Source organism: Macaca mulatta, chromosome 11, assembly GCF_049350105.2.
Source record: "Macaca mulatta isolate MMU2019108-1 chromosome 11, T2T-MMU8v2.0, whole genome shotgun sequence".
Taxonomy (NCBI): Eukaryota; Metazoa; Chordata; class Mammalia; order Primates; family Cercopithecidae; genus Macaca; species Macaca mulatta.
Window position 1 is genome coordinate 128,207,628 of NC_133416.1, and position 25,616 is coordinate 128,233,243.

The 25,616-nt window shown below is 40.2% G+C and overlaps 1 protein-coding gene and 1 long non-coding RNA gene across 9 annotated transcripts in view; one reads left to right on the forward strand and one right to left on the reverse strand.

Annotated features, from left to right (window-relative positions):
* Positions 1–25,616, reverse strand: part of SPPL3 (signal peptide peptidase like 3) — a 145,263-nt gene that overhangs the window by 111,608 nt on the left and 8,039 nt on the right. The window contains exon 1 of one of the 8 annotated variants that reach the window (XM_077952517.1): positions 12,574–12,623. Coding sequence (XP_077808643.1) covers positions 12,574–12,608 — 35 coding nt within the window. The 5' untranslated portion in view covers positions 12,609–12,623. 8 annotated transcript variants of the gene reach the window in all.
* Positions 18,986–23,653, forward strand: LOC144333157 (uncharacterized). Its single transcript, XR_013401572.1, has 2 exons — positions 18,986–19,340; positions 22,854–23,653. It is a non-coding gene; the product is annotated as an uncharacterized LOC144333157 (long non-coding RNA).

The following is a 25,616-nucleotide window of genomic DNA, read 5'->3' on the forward strand; positions in this document are numbered from 1 at the left end:
AAAAAAAAAAAAGAGAGAATGAAAAAGTTCTGGAGGTAAACAGTGATGATGACTACACAACAATGTGAATGTACATAATACTACAAGATGGTACGTTTAAAAATGATTAAAATGGCAAATTTTATGTTACATATACATTTTACCACAGTTTTTAAAAAAGTAAAAAGAAAAAAAGCTGGCAAAGCAGAAAGTAGAACTGACATAAAATCTGTTGGCAAATGAAACTGATAAATCACTGAAAGTATAATCATCCCTTGGTATCCTGGTATCCATGGGGGACTGATTCCAGGATCCCCCTCAGATAACAGAATCCACATATGCTGAAGTCCTTTATATAAAATGGCCAGGTGCAGTGGCTCACAGCTGTAATCCCAGCACTTTGGGAGGCTGAGATGGGTGGATCATTTGAGGTAGGAGTTCGAGACAAGCCTGGCCAACATGGTGAAACCCTGTCTCTACTAAAAATACAAAAATTAGCTGGGCATGGTGGTGCATGCCTGTAATCCCAGCTACTCGGCAGGCTAAGGCAGGAGAATCGCTTGAACCTGCGAGGCGGAGGTTGCAGTGAGCCAAGATTGTGCCACTGCACTCCAGCCTGGGTGACAAGAGTGAAACTCCGTCTCGGGGGGAAGAAAAGGGCACAGTATTTGCATATAACCTACATACATCCTTCCATATACTTTAAATCATCTCTACATTATTTATAATAGCTAATACAATGTAAATGCCGTATTAATATAGTTGAATATTCCTTATCTGAAATGCTTGAGACCAGAAGTGTTTGGATTTCAGATTTTCCAGATTTTGGAATATTTGCATTACATATTTACTGGTTCAACATCCCTAATCTGAAAATCTGAAATGCTCAAATGAGTATGTCCTTTGAGCATCATGGTACTGAAAAAGTTTTGGAATTTAGAGCACTTCAGATTTCTGGATTAGGGATACTCAACCTGTTGTTGTTATGCCGTATTTTTAAAGAATGTGTGTTGTTTTATCATTGTATTGTTATTATTTTCTTTTCCAAATATTCTGATCCAAGGTTGGCTGAATCCAACAATGAGGAACCCACAGATACAGAGGGCTGACTGTATTAACAAAACTTAAACAGGAGGACTCCCAATTCGGAACATTTCGTTGTAACTGGTACAAGAACTGTCCTCCCACTATAAACAGCTAGAAAACCAGACAACACACATGAAGTAACAGGTTTTAGACACAGGGCAAAAAGTAGCACAAGACTGTGATCCTCCTCCAGGGAAAGGAAACAAGAAAGTAAATTTTATGATTAACCAAACTTACAGCCTGGAGTCAACTCCTAGGCTTCACTTCAGGGACAGAACACTGAAATCAAATCCAAGGGTCTCAGTGCACTGAGGAGTCAACAGAGCTGGGGGAAGCTGAGGCAGCTACAATTTGCAGGACCCAGTACTGGAGAAGCGGGGGCTGCATGCAGAGGGCTCTGGCGGTCTGGCAGAAGGGTTACTTTTGGTCTTGGATTTCCAAGTGCCTGAGAGGAAGTCTCCCCAAGTTTAGGGAACAATCTACCGGAAAGTAACAGGCCCAACACTTCCCAGAGCTCCCACAGGGCTGGTCACTCTGACCATGAAAAAAACATGGGGTCCCTAGAAGGATCAACACCTTAGTAGAGGGGGGCTAAGTTAGTCCAAGGATAAAGGCTGCTATGACTGGCCACAAAAACCTTAAAAGTAAGCTTCACAAGGATCAAACTGAGCCAAACATTACTTATCTGTGTGACCAAATACAATCTGACAGTCTTTAGAGGAATATAACAAATCCAGTGTCCAGCAATATAAAATTCACAATGGCCAAGCATACAAAGAAATGAAAAAGATGACCCATATCCCAGATGAAAAATTAATTGAAATAAATCTACAAATGATAGAAATAATGGAATCAGAACACAAGGACATTAAAACAAACAATATATAGTTCATATGAATTTGATGTGGAAAGGAGAGAAATAGTTTTTCTGACCCAAATGGAAATTGTAAAGATTTTAAAAGTACAGTATCTCAAATGAAAAACACATTGGCTGAGAATAACAGCAGATGAGACCCTGCAGAAGGAAAGATGGTTTAACTTGAAGGCACAGCAATAAAAAGTACCTACAGTGAAAAGACTGAAAAAATATTAACAAAGCCTCGATAACCTATGGAACACAATCAAGTGGTCTAACACAGCTGAACTAGAATACAGGAAGGGCAAAAGGGAAAGCAGAAAAAAAATTTGAAGAAATAACGGCTGCAAATTTCATACATATGATGAAAACCATAAACTCACAGATCTAAGAAACTCAAAAAGCCCCAAACAAAACACACATACATAAAACCACATCAAGGCACATTATAACCAAAGTGCTAAAAATCAGTGGTAAAACGAAAAACTTCAAGCATCAGAAGGAAAAGGCTGTATTATTCACAGAAAAACAAAAATAAAAATGAGGCCGGGCACAGTGGCTCACGCCTGTAATCCCAGCACTTTGGGAGCCTGAGGTGGGTGGATCACAAGGTCAGGAGTTCGAGACCAGCCTGACCAACATGTGAAACCCTCTCTCTACTAAAAATACAAAAATTAGCCAGGCGTGGTGGCACGTGCCTATAATCCCAGTTACTGAGAAGGCTGAGGCAAAAGAATCACTTGAACCCAGGAGGCGGAGGCTGCAGTGAGCCAAGATCATGCCACTGCACTCCAGCCTGAGCGACAGAGCTAGACTCCATCTCAAAAAAAATAATTAATTAAAATATGAAACTAGAAATCATGCAACAAGAAGAAAATGGGAGAGCTTTAAAGTACTGAAGAAAAAAAGTCAATATAAATTTCTACACCCACTGATACATAGTTTTCAAATATGGAGACAAAATACTTTAGACCAACAAAAGCTGAGATAATTCATTATCAGCGGAACCCCACTACAACCAATGTTAAAGGAATTTCTCCACACAGAAGAAAACTACCAGATGGAAATGTGGATCTATAAAAAGAAATGAAGAGTGAAAGAAATGGTACATATGGCCAGGTGTGGTGGCTCATGCCTGTAATCCTAGCACTTACGAAGACCGAGGAAGGTGAATCACCTGAGGCCAGACATTCAAGACCAACCTGGCCAACATGGTGAAACCCCGTCTCTACTAAAAATATAAAAATTAGCTGGGTGTGGAGGTGGGCGCCTGTAATCCCAGCTACTCAGGAGGCTGAGGCAGGAGATCACTTGAACCTGGGAGGCGGAGGTTACAGAGAGCCAAGACTGCGCCACTGCACTCCAGCCTGGATGACAGAGCGAGAACCTGTCGCCAAAAAAAAAAAAAAGAAAAGAAATGGTAAATAAGTGAGTAAATGTAAAATACATGTTTAAAGCAAAAATAATAATGTATTGTATAACATAACATACAAAGAATTAAAATGTCTGAAAATAGCAGCACAAAGGCAGCAGTGTGGTAGACTGTATTTTCCAAAGACTGCCCCCTATTCCAGCCCACATGCCCTGCTTCCAATAGGACATCAATATTCCTGTCAATGTCACATCGGAAGCAGAGCATGTGAGTTGGGATACGAGAGGGTGTTTGTGATGTGAGGGAGAGTTTGGGATAGGAGGGGTGTGTGTGTGTGTGTGTGTTGGTGGGGTAGGAGGTGGTTATGCACCTTCTCCTTGAATTCAGGCAAACCTCTGTAACTGCCTCTACCTAAAAAATATAGCAGAAGTGACACCAGTCAAGGCTGGGTCACAACAGCCAATATAGTTTCTTTTTGGTTCTCTTCTCTTAGGACATTTGCCTTTGGAACCCAACTACCAGATTATAAGAAAATTTAGGCCACATAAAAAGGACATGTGTATGGGTTCCGGTCAACAGACTAAGTTAAGGTCTGAGCCAGCATCAACTGCTTGACATGCAAGTGGGTAAACCTTCAGATAATCCCAGCCCCCAGTTTTGAGCTGCCTCTGCAGAGGACACAGACATCATGAAGCAGAGACGGAACTTTTCTGCTGTGCTCCATCCAAATGCCTAACCCACAGACTAAGTTGGCTATAGTGTTGTTTGAAGGCACTAATTACCGGTGGCCTTTTATGCCATTAAAATAACTAAAACAGAAAAAAATAAAAATAGAAAAAATTTTAAATTTTTAAAATTATGTTTAAGTTACAGGTGAAATAGTATAACATTATTTCAACATAGATGGTGATAAAGATGCATATTGTACACCCTGTTATCAACCACTAAAAATATAAAACAAAGATGTGAAGCTAGTATATCAAGAATAGACCAGCCTGGCCAACATGGTGAAACCCCATCTCTACTAAAAATGCAAAAAATTAGCCAAGCATGGTGGCGGGCACCTGTAATCCCAACTACTTTGGAGGTTGAGGCAGGAGAATGTTTGAACCCGGGAGGCAAAGGTTGCAGTGAGTCGAGACTGTGCCACTGTCCTCTAGCCTGGGCGACAGAGTGAGACTCCATCTCAAAAAAAAAAAAAAAAGAGATAAAATGGAATCACAAAAATACTCTATGTTTTAAAAAGGCAGGAAAACATGGAAAAGGAGAAAATATATGAAAAATAAATTCCGGCCGGGCGCGGTGGCTCAAGCCTGTAATCCCAGCACTTTGGGAGGCCGAGACGGGCGGATCACGAGGTCAGGAGATCGAGACCATCCTGGCTAACACGGTGAAACCCTCTCTCTACTAAAAAATACAAAAAACTAGCCGGGCGAAGAGGCGGGCGCCTGTAGTCCCAGCTACTCGGGAGGCTGAGGCAGGAGAATGGCGTAAACCCGGGAGGCGGAGCTTGCAGTGAGCTGAGATCCGGCCACTGCACTCCAGCCTGGGCAACAGAGCGAGACTCCGTCTCAAAAAAAAAAAAAAAAGAAAGAAAGAAAAATAAATTCCAAGAAGGAAAAAACTTTTAACATAAGCATATCAATAATTACATCAAATGTAAATGATATACCTAATCTAAAAGGCAAAGATTGTCAAATTGAACAAAAAAGCAAGATCCAGCCACGTGCTATGTATAAGAAATGTAGTTTAAATATAAATACACAGATTAAAAGGATTAAAGAAAGGCCGGGTGCAGTGGCTCAAGCCTGTAATCCCAGCACTTTGGGAGGCCGAGACGGGCGGATCACGAGGTCAGGAGATCAAGACCATCCCGGCGAACACGGTGAAACCCCGTCTCTACTAAAAAATACAAAAAACTAGCTGGGCGAAGTGGTGGGCGCCTGTAGTCCCAGCTACACAGGAGGCTGAGGCAGGAGAATGGTGTAAACCTGGGAGGCGGAGCTTGCAGTGAGCTGAGATCCCGCCACTGCACTCCAGCCTGGGCGACAGAGTAAGACTCCATCTCAAAAAAAAAAAAAAGGATAAAGAAATTACCTACACCATACAGCCACGAAGCTGGAGTGGTGTATATATCAACAAAGTAGACTTTGGAACAAGGAATATTAGGAGGGATATTACAAAATGATTAGTGACTGGCAAAACAAACAGACCCCCCACCAAAATCACCAAGGACTACTGACCAACTTGTCTTCATAGATACTTATACAATATTTCACCCAGTAACTGCAGAATATACATTATTTTCAAGTGTACTTTAAACATTCACCGACACGGATCATATTCTAGACCACCAAAAAAAAAAACACACAACACCTATCCTTCAATTTAAAAAGACTGAAATAATACAAAGCATATTCTCTAACTACAGGAGAATTAAAACAGAAATTAGTAGAAGAAAAAACACTTCTAAATAACTCATGGGTCAAAGGAAATAATAAGGGAAATTAGAAAATATTTTGACTTGAATGGGCCGGGGGCAGTGGCTCACACCTGTAATTCCAGCACTTTGGGAGGCCCAGGCGGGCAGATCACAAAGTCAGGAGATTGAGACCATCCTGGCTAATACAAAAAATTAGCCGGGCATTGTGGCGGGCACCTGTAGTCCCAGCTACTCAGGAGGCTGAGGCAGGAGAATGGCATGAACCCGGGAGGCAGAGCCTGCAGTGAGCCGAGATCGCGCCACTGCACTCCAGCCTGGGCAACAGAGCAAGACTCCATCTCAAAAAAAAAAAAAAAAAAAAGGAAAGAAAATATTTTGACTTGAATGAAAATCAAGCAAACCAAAATTTATGGTATGCAGCTAAAAGTGCTTAGAGGGAAACGTATAATTTTCAATATTTATACTGGAAAAGAAGACAGTTTTCATATTAATGATCTAAGCTTCTACCTTGAGAAATACATACACGCACACAAAAAAACAAATTAAATGCAAAGAAAGGAGGACATAATAAATATGAGTGAGACATAAATAAAATAGAAAAACACTAGAGAAAAAGCAATGAAACTAAAAGCAATTCTTTGAAAAGATAAAATCATCTAGCTAAAGTGATCAGGAGAAAGGGAGAAGTACAAATTACTAATATCAGGAATGAAAGAAAGAACATCACAACAGATGTTACAAACATTGAAAAGGTAAAAAAAAAAAGAAAACTTATACAAACAACAAACTTATACAAACAAATTAGACTATATAGATGAAATGGAAAGAGACGAACTACCAATTTCAACATAAATTTTGATAAAGGTACATTCTATACACCCTAAATTAATATATAGCCTAAACAGGCTAATATCTGTTAACAAAATTGAAATTGTAACTTAAAATCCTCCCATAAAGAAAACTTCAAGCCCAGATGACTTCGCTGGTGATCTACCAACCATTTAAAGAAAGAAATATCAATTCTACACAATCTTCCAGAAGAGGACAGAAAACACTTCCCAACTCATTCTATAAGGCCAGCATTACCCTGATACCAAAACCAAAGACATAAAAAAATCATAGACCAATGTATCTCATGAATAGAGACATGAAAATCTGTAACAAAATGTTAGCAAACCAAACCCTGCCATATAGAAAAAGCGTAACACACGGCTGGGTGCAGTGGCTCATGCCTGTAATCCCAGCACTTTGGGAGGCCGAGACGGGTGGCTCACCCAAGGTCAGGAGTTCAAGACCAGCCTGGACAACATGGCGAGACCCTGTCTCTACTAAAAATGCAAAAATTAGCTGGGCATGGTGGCAGGCGCCTGTAATCCCAGCTAGTCGGGAGGCTGAGGCAGGAAAATCACTTGAACCCGGGAGGCGGAGGCTGCAGTGAGCTGAGATCGTGCCATTGCACTCCAGCCTGGGCAACAAGAGCACAACTCCATCTTAAAAAAAAAAAAAAAAAAAAAAAAAAGGCATAACACGTTATGATTTCAGGAATTCTGGGCTGGTTTAACATTTGAAAAGTAATCAGTGTAGGCCAGGCATGGTGGCTGCAGTGAGCCAAGATTGCACCACTGCACTGCAGCCTGGGCGACAGAGGGAAAACTCTGTCTTAAAAAGAAAGAAAAAAAAAAAAAATTTAATTAAACAGAAAAATAGGGCGGGCACGGTGGCTCACGCCTGTAATCCCAGCACTTTGGGAGGCCGAGGCAAGCAGATCACGAGGTCAGGAGATCCACACCATCCTGGCGAACATGGTGAAATGCCGTCTGCACTAAAAATTAAAAAATAATAAAAAATTAGCTGTGCAGTGGTGGGCGCCTGTAGTCTCAGCTACTGAGGAGGCTGAGGCAGGAGAATGGTGTGAACCCGGGAGACGGAGCTTGCAGTGAGCTGAGATCACGCCACTGCACTCCAGCCTGGGCGACAGAGCAAGACTCCGTCTCAAAAAAACAAACGAAAAAACAGGAAAATAAAAATCTCAGAGTGAGAAATCAGAAAGGAATCGTAAAGGCCAAAATAAAATGTATTTCTACATACCAGTAATGACCAGCTAGGAAAAAAATGAAGAAATATCTTCACTAAAACAACAAAAAGTATACAATATTTGGTAATTAATGTAGTACTAAAAAAACCAAAAACTTGGTCAGTTGCAGAGAAGGAATACACCAGAATATCATGAAGATTTTGTCCCAGTTAAATAACAGCTGTAACGTACTTCCAATGAAATCATTAACAAGATACTTTACAGAACTTGGGAAAACTTGGAAATATAGGTGGGCAAAAATATCAAAGAATATTCTGTAAAAACATAAAGATAGGATTAGCCCTACTGAACACTAAAAGCAATGCCTAATCAAGGGACTGGGTCTCAATTCAGCTGATAAATGACTTTCTCTTACAAGCTAAATGCTAATGGGCTGCTGATTCGTTCATTTGCTGACCATCTCCGACACAAGTTTCTGTTCAATATTTAAATAACACACCCATAATAGAGACAATCTTTCATTTCCTAAATCACAGCTTATGTTTATCAGTGGCAGAGCTAAAATGAACAATTCATGACCAAGATAAAATCCTTAACTCGAAGCCCATATGTAAGAAGTATTGCTGGTCAAAAATTATTTTTTCTTAAGTATCTAAGTCTTAAATCCTTCTGTGGTGTTATTTTACCGTATCATACACACTGAAATAAAGCTATAACATTGCATTCCTTGTAGGGTTAAGAATAAGATGATAAAACTAAAATAAATAAAGCTACAGCTTAATACCTGTGATGTGGACAAGGGAAGCTGTAGTCACATGCAATTTACCTCTGCAAAAGCACATTACTTTTGAGTTACGTCGCAGTAGACTTTGAAGCATAAACTGATCTCCCCACTCCAAAAGCAGCACACCTGGTCCATGTTAGAGAATTCTACGGACTGATTCTCTTCTTCACGTAGTTAGGATTTAACTTACTGTCCTTTGATTTGATACAAGAAAATAGAATGGTGAGTGTGAGTGGTACTTCCCAAAATAATGTTAAGGGAGAACTGTTCCAGGTATTGTTAAGATGCTGAGCAAACTCTTCCCTTGAGCAAGTGAGCGTCTTAACATTTAAAGCAAATTAAACAGGGTTTTTTCCTGCCCAATGTTTCAGAGCTCATAATATGCTAAGTCAGACCAAATTCCCAAGAGAGGGATTTAATATGCAACCTTTTTCAAGCTTACTTGATTAAAGGTTCTCACTATCACAGAGAACCATCAACTGCAGAGTCAAAAACACCTGTGTTCAAATGCTACATGTGCCACTCAATAACTATAAAATCTTGGGTAAGTAATCAGTTTTTCATCTGTAAAATGGGAAAAAAAATACCTACATTTCAGGGGACTGATTTAAAGATGAAAGTTATATATATACACATATGTAATCAAATGTGATTTTTAAAAAGGCATATATATATATATATATATATATACATATATACCAAGCTTAATAATGTGCCTCACAAATTTTCAATAAAGTTGCAATTTGCCCTAAAAGAAGTTGGTGATACTTGGAATTCCCATACTCTCCACCTCTCTTCCCTGCTTTTGTCTTTTTTTTCTTCACTTTTCATTCCTAGGTTTAACAATCCTACTTGATTTTCTTTTAATTTCAACTGTTAGTGAAGGGAGCCATGTTCAAAAGCTTTCCTACATATTGACTCACACCACTCAACAGGATACTGGAGGACAGGATGAAAAGAAAACACGGGGGTTGAGACATGTTATTGAGTGAAAAAAGCCAGATAACGAATCTCAGCGTATATGGTACACTACTACCCTATTAAAAATGAATTACACAAAAGAATGAAGTTGGACCCTTATTATTACACAAAAATTGTCTCAAAAATGGATCAAAGACATACAAATAAGAGCTAAAACTAAAAACCCTTAGAAGAAAAAGGAGAAGGGCTTCATGACATTGGATTTAGCAGATTTCACGAATGTGACACCAGAGCACACACAAGAAAAGACAGAAAAATTGAACCTCATCAAAAGTAAAAACCTGTGCACCAAAGGCTACTATGAACAAAATCAAAATACTAACAAAATCAAAAGACAACCCATATTATGGGAGAAATCATTTGCAAATCGGCCGAGTGTGGTGGCTCATGCCTATAATCCCAGCACTTTGGGAGGCTGAGGCTGGCGGATCACGAGGTCAAGACCATCCTGGCTAACACAGTGAAACCCCGACTCTACTAAAAATACAAAAATTAGCCAAGTGTGGTGGCACATGCCTGTAGTCCCAGCTACTACGGAGGCTGAGGCAGGAGAATCACTTGAACCTGGGAGGCAGAGGTTGCAGTGAAGCAAGATTGTGCCACTGCACTCTAGCCTGGGTGACAGAGAGAGACTCTGTCTCGGGGGAAAAAAAAAGTATTTGCAAATTATATAACTGATAAGGGATTGATATCCAGAATATACCCAGAACTACAGCTCAACAACAATCAACCTAGCCAAAAAAATGGACAAAGGACTTGAATAAACACTACTCCAAAGATACATGAATGGTCAATAAACATGTGAACAGAGGCTCAGCATCACTAATCATTAGGGAAATATAAATAAAAACCACAATGAGATACCACTTCATATCCACTAGGATAGCTATTGAAAGAAAACACACACACACAAAATTCAACTAGTGTTGGCAAGGATGTGGAAAAACTGAAACCCTTATGCACTGCTGGTGGGAATGTAAAACATTGCAGTCACTATGGAAAATGGTAACAGTGGATCCTCAAAAAATTAAAACGTTGGCCAGACATGGCGACTCGCACCTGTAATCCCAGCACTTTGGGAGGCTGAGGCGGGAGGATTACCTGAGGTCAGGAATTCAAGACTAGCCTAACCAACATGGTGAAACCCTGTTTCTACTAAAAATACAAAAATTAGCCAGTTGTGTTAGTATGTGCCTGTAATCCTAGCTACTTGGGAGGCTGAGGCACGAGAATCGCTTGAACCAGGAGGCAGAGGTTGCAGTGAACCAAGATGGCGCCACAGAACAGCCTGGGCAAAAGAGTGAGACTCTGTCTCAAAAAAAAAAAAAAAAAAAAAAAAGGGAGAGGAGAGGGGAAGGGAGGGGAGAGGAATGAAGGAAAAAAATTAAACGTTGAATTGCCATACGACTGAGCAATCCCACTTCTAGGTTTATATCCAAAAGAACTGAAAGCAGGATCTCGAACAGATATTTGTACACCAATATTCACTGCATTACTTGTAGTAACTACAAGGTGGAAGCAACTACTGCCCATCAACAAATGAACAGATACACAAAATGTGGTCTTACCCATACAGTGAAGTATCATCCAGCCTTTAAAAGGAAGAAAATTCTGACACACCCTAAATATAGATTAACCTTGCGGGGCATTACTCTAATTGAAAAAGCCAATAACAACAACAACAACAACAAAATATATATATATAGATTCCATTTAGATGAGGTACCTAGCATAATCAAATTCACAGAGACAGACAGGAGAACAAAGGTTGCCAAGGTGTGGGGAGAGGAGAATGAGGAGTTAACCATGTAATGGGTACAGTAGCTCCCATTAAACTTATCTATGGTTTCGCCTTCCACGCAGTCAACCATGGTCTGAAAATATTAAATGGAAATTTCCAGGAAATAGTAATTCATAAGTTTTAAACTGTGGACCATTCTGAGCAGTATGATGAAGTCTCATGTCGTCCTGCTCCCTCCTGCCTGGAACGTGACTCATCCCTTTGTACAGCATCTTCATGCTTTATTTATACACTACCCCTACCCACCAGTTAAGACATTTGGTACCACCTTGGTTATCAGATTGAATAAACAGTATATACAGGGTTCAGTACTATCTGCGGTTTCAAGGTATCCACTGGGAGTCTTGGGATGTGGATAAGAGGGGACTACTGTATACAGTGTCAATCTGGGAAGATTAAAAAGTTCTGGAAATGGATGGTGGTGATGGTTGCACAACAATGTGCATGTACTTAATGCCATTGAGTTCAATGACACTTAAAAATGTTCAGTTTTATGCTATGTATATTCTACTGCAATGTAACAGGGTGACTGCATAGGACTTTGTATACACATGTGTTTTCATGCACACATTTCTAGAAAGATAGAAAGAAAACCGGTTACAAGCTTTCTTGGAGAGGGAGACTGGAAGATCAGGAATGAAAGTGATGTAATAAAAACCAGAGGGACTGAATACAGTGGTCTCCTACGTATTCACAAAAACTGATTACATATTAAATGGTATCAAAAGACATTCAAGATACATTAAATTTTTAAAAGCATATAACAAAACACTATTTATCATTTTAACATTACTTTCAGACACACACATACAAAAACAATCTCCACCTGGGCACAGGAGCTCACATCTGTAAACCCAGTGCTGTGAGAGGCCAAGGCAAAGGACTGTTTGAGGCTAGGAGTTCAAGGTTACAGTGAACTACAAATGGCACCATTGCACTCCAGCCTGGGCAACAGAGCTAGACCCTGGCTCTTTAAAACCAATCACAGAGGTAATGCTACAGATTGCTGAGGATAGAAGGGATTATTTTATCAACATATAGTTCTGGGACAACTGGATTCCTAACTAATCCATATATAGATTATATAAAACTTAATTATAGATGGATTAAAAACCTCTATGTGAAAAGCAAAGCTTGAACCCTAACACTAACCTATTCCTATTTAGAGGAATAAATAGGAGACTATCTTCAAGACTTCAGGCTAGAAGAATTTCTTAGGACACAAAAAGCACTCACCATAAAAGAGAATGGTAGATTCTACTCCCAGGCATACAAACCCGAGGAAAACTCTGAAACATGAATACCAGGAAAATATATAAGAACGTTCACAAGACTCCTCTGAAATAGCCTCAAACTGGAAACCTAAATATTCATCAGCAAGAGAAGAGATAAATAATGTGATTATATATTCATAGGATGGAACATTATATAGCACTGGAAAGGAGTGCAACAACTGGGACAAATCTTAGAAAAAATACTGACTGAAAAAAACATTATAAAAGACAACATATATCATCTTTATAAACTTATTTAAAAAAGCAAAACTAAACATGTTGTATAGTAAAACATTAAAATGTAGATGTACGCCAGGAGCGGTGGCTCACGCCTGTAATCCCAACACTTTGGGAGGCCAAGGTGGGCGGATTACCTGAGGTCAGGAGTTCAAGACCAGCCTGACCAACATGGACAAACCCCGTCTCTACTAAATATACAAAATTAGCTAGGCATGGTGGCACATGCCTGTAATCCCAGCTACTCAGGAGGCTGAGGCAGGAGAATCGCTTGAACCCGGGAGGCGGAGGTTGCGATGAGCTGAGATCGCGCTGTTGCACTCCAGCCTGAGAGACAAGACCAGAACTATGTCTCAGAAAAAAAAAAAAAAAAAAGCAGACGTAAATCTAGTTTTTCTAAAAAGCAAAGGGATGGTAAACAAAAATCACGACGGTGGTTACACCTAAACGGGGCAGGGGACAGAGGCAGGAGGAAGGACAAAGGGGGGCTTCCAGAACACTGGTAATCCTACAGTTTAACTGGTGAAGTTCATGAGCATTCATTATGCTACACATACAAAACATACATTCTTCTGTAGATATTAAATATCACATAAAAATGAAAACACAGTATAAACCTGTTCCTGCTTTTGTGTAAAAAATGATCTATAGTTTTTATATGTAATTCCCAAAAGGGTAATATGAAATGTGTTACCATAAATTTTCTAAGTTAAATATTAGGTAATTATAATTTTTCTTTTTTTACTTCTATTTGGGATTTCTGGGTTTCAATAACTTGTTTTGTGTAATTAAAAAAAAACTGTCACAATATATGCATTTTTTTTTAAACTGAAAGATGTGCAACAAATGTAATGAAAGATCTCTCTGTGTTGGTAGAATTGTGGGTAGTCTTTCTATTCTTTTTGTGTTTTTCTGCACTTTTCAATATTTTCACCAACAAAACATGGTATTACAATTCTGTAATTCCTTATCTGACCCCCTTATGGCTGGAGATGTTTCAAAATTCTGATTTTCTCTCTCTTTTTTGGCTTTCAGAAAGGTAACAATGGTGTGTAAAGAGGGCGACAAGTCACACGTATTCAATAAATAGACACTATAAATAACTTCAGTTAAGGTCTCCTTTTGTTACCAAAGAGGTCTAAACCAGATTTTATCCCCTAAAGGAATGGAATTATTTAGTGTAAGTAAGGCTTCCAATTCTGCCCCTAATGGCCCAACTAAGTTGGAGCTTAATCACTGCAGACTGCTCTCAGTCAGGAACAAATAAAAAAACCCTTACATTAATATTTTGTAATACCAACAAATCAAAGCATTTCAAACTCAACTAAAAGGTATTTCTTTCTTAGTAAGGGTAAGGCTTTCAAACACATTTCAAAAATGAAGTTAATGAATAAGTGTCAAAGTATAAAATATTTGGAAATTATCAAAATAAAATGTATACAAAAACTCAACATAACCATCAAATAAACTGGCAATTAAAAAGATAATACCACTTACAGTGTTTTTTAATTCCATAATTGTGCACTGGACCTACAACACGTAAGTATTTCACACGGCCTTCAGATTCAAACAAATCAGTGAACTCACAAATGGGCCCTGGGTCCATACTATCACAAATGCCAGAATATAGCATGTAAATTAAGTCATGATCCTTGTTCTCTTGGTCAGAATACCATTCACAGACTCCAACTCAAAAGCATGTGAATACCACTTAGAATAACTACATGTCCTTAAGGCATCCAATAGTCAGTAATACTTAATGCAATGGTCAAATCCTGTGAAAGTATCTGTATATAAACATGCAAATGCCCGTAACAAAGTTGTTTTTTTAATCCTCTGTCACTGGAGCACTGATCAGGTATCCCTCTCTCCAACCATCCTTCAGGCAAACACCTACAACTATGCTAAGTGATCACAACTCAATTGCCTCCAGAAGCTGGGTAAACAGCATAAATTAGTGAGGTAGACATTCAGTGTACAACAGAAAGTGATGGGGACTGAGGCAAATTAGAAAATGTAAGCTGTGAGTAAAGCCATTCAAATATTAAAACTTTTTTTTTTTTTGAGACAGAGTTTTGCTCTTGTTGCCCAGGCTGGAGTGCAATGGCGCCATCTCAGCTCACTGCAACCTCCACCTCCCAGGTTCAAGCGATTCTCCTGCCTCAGCCTCCTGAGTAGCTGGGATTACAGGCATGTGCCACTACGCCCAGCTAATTTTGTATTTTTAGTAGAGACGGAGTTTGTCCATGTTGGTCAGGCGGGTCCTGAACTCCTGACCTCGGGTGATCCACCCACCTCAGCCTCTCCATGTGCTGGGATTACAGGCGTGAGCCACTATGCCCGGCCAAAAAAAAAAAAAATTTTTTTTCCCCAAATTCAGTCCTTCTAGTAATCAACTGACTGGGAGACACAATCTATACAATGGCCCACTCTGAAATCTCCTTGTCTCTAAATTGTCTTAATTACACCTGCTGGCATTTGACACCCAGTCTCTAACAACACTATATAAACTTCTGATGAAAGAAGATCTGCTTTATTCTATTTTAGTTACTATAGCAGAGCCCCAAAAGGCATAAAGTCATTCATTATATACAGAGATTAAATTCATAACCTTATTCTGTCTAACCAAGTGAGCTGTGTGGTTAGGCAGTACAAGTAGTATATAACTGATACACAACAGGCCAAAGCAGACCTTGAACATCTAGAACAATTAGAACAAGGACCAAACAATAAAAGGTTCAACAGATTTACCAGCTGAGAACTATAGAATCTGGTACATCTCTAATGAGGAGGGAGGCAATTTTCTTCCTCCTGCGAATTTATCTGCTCGCAACCAAAAATCTGAGCTATGAGGAGCTTCCTCTCTGCAACCCTCTAAACAACCTCTTCCACACTGAAAGAAACCTGGCAGTAACAATATAAAATTAAAGAACTAGAAATACAGACTGATCACACTCATCTATTTTTCCTAAAGATACACAGGTGATCACACATGTGAGCAAGAATCTAGATCATAAGTATTTACCACCTTTAGAATCGCACTGTTAAATACAGGAGCTGCTAGCCACACGTAGCTACTGAGCACCTGAAATGTGGCTAGTCTGAATTGAGAAGAATGTCTCATTAATTTGTATACTGATTACATACCATCAGTGATATAATAATTTTTTTTTTTTGAGACTGAGTCTTACTCTGTCACCCAGGCTGGAGTGCAATGGCACGATCTCGGCTCACTGCAACCTCTGCCTCCCAGGTTCAAGCGATTCTCCTCCCTCACCCTCCCGAATAGCTGGGACTACAGGCGTGTGCCACCACGCCCAGCTAATTTTTATATTTTTAGTAGAGATGGGGTTTTACCATATTGGCCAGGCTGGTCTTGAACTCCTGACCTCGTGATCCACCCGTCTCGGCCTCTTAAAGTGCTGGGATTACAGGTGTGAAATAAATAATTTTATGTAAATTAGTATCACCATTTTAAAAAAACTTTTTAATGTGGCTACTAGAAAACTTTACATTACATATGTACCATATATTATACTTCTATTGGGCAGTGCTGCTCTAGAAAAGGTAGTATTTTACAACTAACTCCTTCGGTGATTACCTTCCTGGCAAAGAACTAACACACCCCCACTTCCACCCACCAAACCTTCAGTCATTAAACCAGTCCTAGTCCCAGGCTTACTGATGATGCAGCAGGTTGCCAGAGTAATCACTTAACCAAAAGGAAGAAACTAATTTAACAATTATCTGAAGCTAATTTCTTCCTAAATGATTCTAGCATGCAAAAGAAATAAGAAGTAGCTTGAAGAAAAATCTGTGAACCAAAGGTCTATTAAATTTTTGTTCTTGATACAAGATTTTTAGTTAACTAAAACAGACGTTCAACTTTGGTACTACATGTCTAAAAACAATGAGACCTAACATTTTAAACTACTGCTTTTTTCCTCTGCAAACCCTTAATTAAATATAGACACTACACAAATAAAACCACAATGAGATATGACTTTACACTCACTAGGATAGCTATAATTTAAAAGACAGTAACAAGTATTGGTGAAGATGTGGAGAAATTAGTATCTCACACATCGCTGGTGGTAATGTAAAATCATGCAGTTGTTTTGGAAAGCTGTTTGGCAGTTTATCAAAATGTTAAAAACAGAGAAACTATGAGCTGGCAACTTTCCTCCAAAGTATTCACCCAAGAGAAATAAAAACATACATCTGCACAAAAACTTGTATACGCACGTTCATCGCATTACTATTATTATTTTTTGGTTTTTTTTAGACAGAGTCTTGCTCTGTTGCCCAGGCTGGAGTGCAGTGGCACCACCTCTGCTCACTGCAACCTCCGCCTCTTGCGTTCAAGCGATTCTCCTACCTCAGCCTCCCGAGTAGCTGGGGTTACAGGCACCCGCCACCGTGCCCAGTTAATTTTTGTATTTTTAGTAGAGATGGGGTTTCACCATGTTGGGCAAGATGGTCTCAAACTCCTGATCTCAGGTGATCCACCTGCCTCAGCCTCTCAAAGCGCTGGGATTACAGGCATGAGCCACCACACCCGGCCCCACATTATCCATAGTAGCCAAAATGTGGAAACTACCCAAATGCCTGTCAACTAATGAATGCATAAGCTGAATGTGGTTTAAACAAAGGAAAATGATTTGGCAATAAAGAGAATGAAGCACTGACACATGCTACAATATGGATGAGCCTTAAAAACATTGTGCTAAGTGCAAGAAGCCAGAAACAAAACAAAAGCTATGTATTATTCAATTAACAGAAAAATAGCAAATCCATAGAGGCCAAAAGCAGACTAGTGGCTGCCAAGGGCTGGGGAGAAGGGTAATGAGCAGTAACTGCTAATATGTACAGTTTGTTTTGGGATGAAGAAAATGTTGTAAAAATGATGGTGGTGATGACTGCCCAACTCTGCAGATATAATAAAAACCACTGAATTGTACACTTTAAATGACTGAATTGTACAGTATGTGAATTATATCTTATATTTTATTTTTTGAGACTGGGTCTTGCTTTGTCAACCAGGGCCGAGTAGAGTGGGTACAATCTCAGCTCACTGCAACCTCAACCTCCTGGGCTCAGGTGATTCTCCTGCCTCAGCCTTCCGAGTAAATAGCTGGGATTACAGGTTCACACCACCTCACCTGGCTAATTTTTGCATTTTTAGTAGAGATGGGGTTTCGCTATGTTGGCCAGGCTGGTCTTGAACCCCTGACCTCGGGTGAACTGTCCACCTCGGCCTCCCAAAGTGCTGAGATTACAGGTATGAGCCACCGCACCCGGTCCGTGAATTATATCTTTCAAAAGCTATTTATAAAATAAACATTAGAATGAAAAACAGAATGCCATAGAAAGAACTTCTATGAAATGAGCCTATATGAAATGCTTCATTTTAGAAGAGAATGAAAAAGCGATAACTAGCCCTATTGAAACAGAAGAGGAAACTTAACCTGTGGTAGATTGCATTACGGCCCCTAATTCCTCATCCTTCCCAGGATCTACTCCTTAGCCATATGATTTTGCAGTTCTTCCCACTCACATGGGTAAGATTTATTTTTCTGGCTCCTTGACTTTGGTTTCAACCATATGAGTTGCTTTGGCGAAAAGAATGGAGCAGAAATGGCAGTGCGCCAGTTATAAGCCTAAACCTTAAGAGGTCTTGCAGGTTTCCACTTGCCCTCTTGTGCCCCTGGCACTGCCTAGAGAAGAGCTTCCCCTATGTGGCTGCTGCCCATTCACTCTGGGTCTAAACTGAACGCACTTGAAGCAGAGTCATCTCAACCAACTTACAGATCGGAAGAAGCAGAGTTGCACCAGCCAATCTGTAGATGCATAAGAATATCGTATTGTTATTTTAATCCACTGAGTTTTGGTATAATTTGTCATGCACTGTTATTGTGGCAATAACTAACTGATATAGTCACCAATTCTCCCACTGTGTTATGAAGAGGTCCTATAAATTAAACAGTGATTATCAAGGTAGGTCCAGCCTAACACCTTGAATAATAGTTTTTCACTTAACATAAGACAAGCATAATAAATTATGTTTGATGCCTGCCCTTTAAGCTCTTAACTGAGGACTGATAGCAATTTATCAAATACTCTTCCACTTTACTTTAAAAAAAAAAAAAAAATTGCCAGGCGTGGTGGCTCACGCCTGTAATCCCAGCACTTTGGGAGGCCAATGTGGGTGGATTACCTGAGGTTGAGACTTCGAGACCAGCCTAAGCAACATGGAGAAACCCTGTCTCTACCAAAAATACAAAAAAATTAGCCGGGTGTGGTGGTGCCAACTACTGGGGAAGGCTGAGGCAGGAGAGTCGCTTGAACCTGGGAGGCAGAGGTTGTGGTGAGCCAAGATCGCGCCACTGCACTCCAGCCTAGACAACAAAAGCGAAATTCCTTCTCAAAAAAATAAAATAAACAACTTTACTTTTTCAGGGTATTTTTAAAAAATCAAATCCAGGGCTGGGCGTGGTGGCTCATGCCTGTAATCCCAGCACTTTGGGAGGTCAAGGCGGGCGGATCATGAGGTCAGATCATCAAAATCCTCCTGACCAAAATGGTGAAATCCCATCTCTACTAAAAATACAAAAAATTAGCTGAGCATGGTGGCGGGCGCCTGTAGTTCCAGCTACTCGGGAGGCTGAGGCAGGAGAATCGCTTGAACCCGGGAGGCGAAGGTTGCAGTGAGGTGAGATCGCACCATTGCACTCCAGCCTGGGCAACAGAGCCAGACTCCGTCTCAAAAAAAAAAAAAAAAAAATTAAATCCAGAATAATCTTCACTTTAATAAACTATGTGCCAGACCACTGACAATAAACACATGAACATTATTCATGTCCTCAAAACTTTAAGGGAACAAAGGGAAGGGTCATCTTGGAACAAAAATTTAGGGGAAGGGAGAGGAAGCAAATTTAAAATATATTAAATAATATTCTACATATACACACAAACAGAGCAAAAAGTCAATAGGCCTTACTGACTTACTTGATGAGAATCAAGAATGTCTCCGAGGTCTCTAGCTGTGAAGCCTAAACCTGATGCTCTCAACAGCTAACAGGACAAGCTAAGACTATCTACCCTATCACTAAAGGTTGACTCATTATCAACTTGGTAAATCTAACCTGAACACAAAGGTGATTTCCAGAGATGTCTTGGGCCATTTGTACCTTTGCTACACAATGACTCTGGTTTAGCTGTCTACTTTTTGGTAGCTGCCTCCTTTTTCCACTTCTTCTCTAACCTTCACCTCTGCTTCTATTGCTCAATCACATTTGCCCTGAACACTTCTTCCCTACTTCTACTTGTTATTCCCTTTTTCCTAAGCTGGTTGATAACATGTGCCCATGGTTTTATGACCTTTGCTATCCAGGAATCCAGCCTAATACATCAGCCTTAGGCCTGTGAGTTTTCACCACTGCAAAGCATACAAAGGTTCAAAAACAAAACTAACTCCTAATCTCCCAAATGTCTGGTTTATGCCTATTCCAGATGACGGTGTTATTTCATTCTGACCTAAGATTGAGGCACTGCTATATCTATTAACTTTAAAATATGCACACATCAGGCCAAGAGATTTTTTTCAATTGCCCTTTCCGAGTATAAAACAAAGGACAAGAAATGAGCTGAAAAAGAAAAGACTTTTAGAAAAAGGAGAAAAAAATGGTAAAGATTCTATTAAAAACTTTTTTTAGCTTTTTACACAACAGCGTAATATGAAGACTATGAATTCCAGAAATAGTAGCAAAAGAGAGAAATATTACATTGTTCAAAAGCTAGTTTACATACAGCTTATAGTTACTCGTATCTCAAGAGATGTTTCCTGCAAAATACCTTCACATGAGCATGTTATTGAAATTTTTTTCCCTAAGACTGTTTTGCAAATTCTAAAAAAAAAAAAAAAAAAAAAAAAGGAGAGCATCTCCACTTTAGAAAACAAGTTAATATATGCCACATACTTAACAAGTGGCTGTCTGGGAAATACAAAGTATAAATAAACTTATATTTTACTTACACTTTCATAAGTGAGTCAGTGGTCAAGTTCAAGAAGACTGAGCTAAATGAAGATGACACTCTAAAGGGCTTGTGGCCCTTTGTAAATGTCTCTCATAGCTGTGCCCCTTTCTTTCTCTAGATGTTGTCAGGATATTAGGAAGTTAGACAAATCTGGCCATAACACTTGAACGAACTTGACAGTAACCGTTTTATTTCTGTATTCCTTTCAAAGAGCAGTAAGATGTTCTCTCCTCTCTTCCATGTGCCTTGTCACCATATTTTTAGGGAGACATTCTATTCTAAAATCCAGCATCTAACAAATTTCACCCCTAAAATATTCACTCCTTTACAAAGAGAATCTGACTACAAAAACTATCTGTAGGTTTTTGCACCATGAAATTAACGGTTTTGAACCTACCCTTACAGAGTTAATCGTCAAAATGGGAAGATGGTCATATTAAATACATTCAATACAAGGTCAGAAAATCCTGAGTGCTGCCCATATGATAGAAAAGAGCTATAGGCATCAGAAGAACATTTCTCCTGGGCCAATCAGAAGGCTCCATAGCAAAGGGAAAGCATTGCAGCTGGATCTTGAAAAATGGGTAGGAGTCAAAATGTTTAGAGACTTGGAAGAAGGGCAAACGCGGCAGAAGAGTCACCTTACATAAAAGAGGAAACAGAAGTAACCCAGTTTGGCTGAAGTAACAAGTAATATTTAAAGGAAATATAGGGAAGCAGGGTTATAAGAACAGATTGTTTTGAAAGTCAGACTGAAGAGGCTGGATTTTATATTCCAGCAATAAAAAACCCAAATGCTATTAAAATACAATACAACCCAAAATTTAGTGGACAACATACCAAGAAAGACAAAAACTAAATGTACACACTAAGGACTCCTCTGAAATTCTCTTTACAACTCCTAACTGAAATCCATAACAATTTTTTAAAAGGTAGAAATCTCTACACTGAAACTACAGTAAAAAATATATATATATTGGGCCGGGCACGGTGGCTCATGCCTGTAATCCCAGCACTTTGGGAGGCCGAGGCGGGCAGATCACGAGGTCAGGAGATCGAGATCATCCTGACTAACTGGTTTCACCCTGTCTCTACTAAAAATACAAAAAATTAGCTGGGCGTGGTGGCGGGCACGTGTAGTCCCAGCTACTTGGGAAGCTGAGGCAGGAGAATGGCGTGAAAAAATATGTATATATTTTTTCCGAGATCAATTTTCTCTCCCTGCCTGCAAATATACAATTATCTCCCTTATTTATAAAAAACAAAAACAAAAGACCTTTATGACCCTGCTGTTTATACCATTCTCTTTCCTCAAATCTTTCACATCTTCTCAAATGGCCAGTACCCAGAAGATGCCTTTATTTCTTTATGACCTACCCCTGATTGGGCTTCCACCCCACTATTCTGATCTTTATTAGTGCACTCTCAATAATGACTTCCTTTACAAATTCAATAGCCTGCTTTTCTTCATTCTCTCTGAATCCTGCATTCTCTCTGCATTTTACACTCCTGCCCCTAAAAATCATCTTGTGCCTTTTCATTGCCACTGCACTTTCCTAATTATCCTACCTCTGATGGAGCCTCTTCTGACTCCTCTTCTTCCTGCCATTTCTTAATTGTGAGTTTCCCAAGTCTCAATTTCTGTTCTTCCATTCTTTCCTCTACATACTCTTACCTTTGGTTAATTGTTCTTACCTCAAATCTTCAACCAGTTCTAGCCAGCCTAGCCACAGTCCCAGGTGGCATTTCTAGAAACATTTGCACTAATGAATGGCAAAGGTATTTGTTTTTCACAACTAATCTTTACTTCTAAAAGTAGTATTTTTGCAAGTAGAGGGCTGAGTCATGCCTGTCTGTAAACCCAGCACTTTGGGAGGGCGAGGCACGCAGATCACCCGGAGGTCGGGAGTTCACGACCAGCCTGACCAACATGGAGAAACCCCGTCTCTACTAAAAATACAAAATTAGCTGGGCGTGGTGGTCCATGCCTGTAATCCCAGCTACTCAGGAAGCTAAGGCAGAAGAATCGCTTGAACCCGGAAGGCGGAGGTTGCAGTGAGCCAAGATGGTGCCACTGCACACCAGCCTGGGCAACAAGAGCAAAACTCTGTCTCAACAACAACAACAACAAAAAAACACAAAACAAAAAAAAGAAATGAGTGTAAATTTCAAAAGTTTATAAAGTCAGAGTATATAGTCAAAGGCTATCAGGCAAAGCTTGAAGATTTAGTCAAATTTGGAAGGTCAAGCTAAACAAGGTCTAGACAAAACTTAAACAACAAAACAAAGTCAGGCACTGTACGTAGGTCACAATGACTGTACAAGTAGCTTGAAGAAACAATGAGCAAAACTTTATTTGCTACACCTGCCCTATCTAGGTCAAGAGTGAAGCCCAAGCCTGAGGCCTCAGATGAAGGGAAGTGGGTGTGCTTGTCAGGCATGGTGTGGGATAAGGAAAACAGATAAACTGCTGGCCAGGCGCAGTGGCTCACGCCTGTAATCCCAGCACTTTGGGAGGCCGAGGTGGGTGGATCACCTGAGGTCGCAAGTTCAAGACCGGCCTGACTAAGAACCAGCCTAACTAATATGGAGAAAACCTGTCTCTACCAAAAATATAAAAACTTAGCCAGGTGTGGTGGCACATGCCTGTAATCTCAGCTACTAGTGGGGCTGAGGCATGAGGATCCCTTGAACCTGGGAGGCGGAGGTTGCAGTGAGCTGAGATGGTGCCACAGTACTCCAGCCCAGGCAGCAGAGCGAGAACCCCTCTTAAAAAAAAAAAAAAAAAAAAAAAAAAAAAAAAAAAAAGGCCGAGCACGGTGGCTCACGCCTGTAATCCCAGCACTTTGGGAGACCGAGGCGGACGGATCACAAGGTCAGGAGATTGAGACCACGGTGAAACCCCGTCTCTACTAAAAATACAAAAAATTAGGCAGGCGCGGTGGCGAGCGCCTGTAGTCCCAGCTACTCTGGAGGCTGAGGAACCCGGGAGGCGGAGCTTGCAGTGAGCCGAGATCGCGCCACTGCACTCCAGCTTGGGGGACAGAGCGAGACTCCGTCTCAAAAAAAAAACAAAAACAAAAAACCTGCTAACAGCTCCTCCTCAGGCATTTTAGAAGGGTAGAAAACCCAAAAAAAAAAAAAAAAAAAAAGGTAGAAAACCGTACCATGCATTCAAAAGAAAAGCAGGGAAAGATGAGAATTATCCACTCTACTGTTCTTTCTTCATTTAAGCAGATTATGAAGGAAAATGTCTTCAAAATCAAGATAAAACTAACATGAAAAAACAGGTCGGGCGTGGTGGCTCACACATGTAATCCCAGCACTTTGGGAGGCAGAGGTGGGTGGATCACCTGAGATCAGGAGTTTGAGATCAGCCTGGCCAACATGGTGAAACTGTCTCTACGAAAAATGCAGAAATTGCCGAGAGTGTGTTGGCGCGCAGCTATAATCCCAGCTACTCAGGAGCTGAGGCAGGAGAATCGCTTGAACCCAGGAGGTGGAGGTTGCAGTAAGCCAAGATCGTGCCACTGTACTCCAGCCTGGGTGACAAGAGCAAAACTCCATCTCAAAAAAAAAAAGAAACATAGCTTTATTCCTTATCTTTCTTCTTGTGGAACGTAGCCATGGACTATGAAACTTATAAATCAGTGACAATTTGGAGACTATTACTTCTTTTTTTTTTTTTTTTTTTTTTTGAGACGGAGTCTCGCTCTGTCGCCCAGGCTGGAGTGCAGTGGCCGGATCTCAGCTCACTGCAAGCTCCGCCTCCCGGGTTCCCGCCATTCTCCTGCCTCAGCCTCCCGAGTAGCTGGGACCACAGGCGCCGCCACCTCGCCCGGCTAATTTTTTGTGTTTTTAGTAGAGACGGGGTTTCGCCGTGTTAGCCAGGATGGTCTCGATCTCCTGACCTTGTGATCCGCCCGTCTCGGCCTCCCAAAGTGCTGGGATTACAGGCTTGAGCCACCGCGCCCGGCCTATTACTTCTTTTTATATAACATTATGTGACATTCTCAATACAAAGGACTTCTCAAAGTTTAAGTGCTGGCTAAACTGTGAAACAAGAAAAGTCATTTCTATAGTGAGGAACTCTATCTGGAACCTATCTGGCTCTAACAAATAATGTACAGAACAAACAGCATGCTTTCAGGGAGCACTTTGCAATGTACGAAGCATTTGTATGTACATCATCTCACTAAATCCTCACCACGACCCTGTGGAGTACAACAGGTGTAACTATTGTACCAAATACACCACCAGGACTAAGACATGGCTAGCTCACAGTGAACTAGAGATGAAAACCACCCTCACATTAAACATTTCCCAATTCAAAGAAACCATAACAGAATGAGGTGCTCATATCTCAAGATTTCAAATGAAAATTTAATGAGTGGCATAACACAACTGAATACTTTTTGAATAATCACTTACACTCGATACAATTCAAAATATGTAAAAACAACTAGGACACACCTCCACTTCAGGGCACTTAAAAAACAAATCCTTTGGTGGTTCCTCACTATACATGCTGGAACTCCAAAACAGAGATAATTAAGTTTTCCTACCAGGTTAAGGAAAACCCTACAAACCAAGAAATGGGATTTTCCATAAGGTCTCCATTAGGCTAAGGCATATTCCTTGGTCTAATACCTTAAAGATACCTACAAAAACTTTTTCTTAGGGGCTCAACCTAATCGTACCACAACAATGAAGTGGGACTGTTTCATTTTA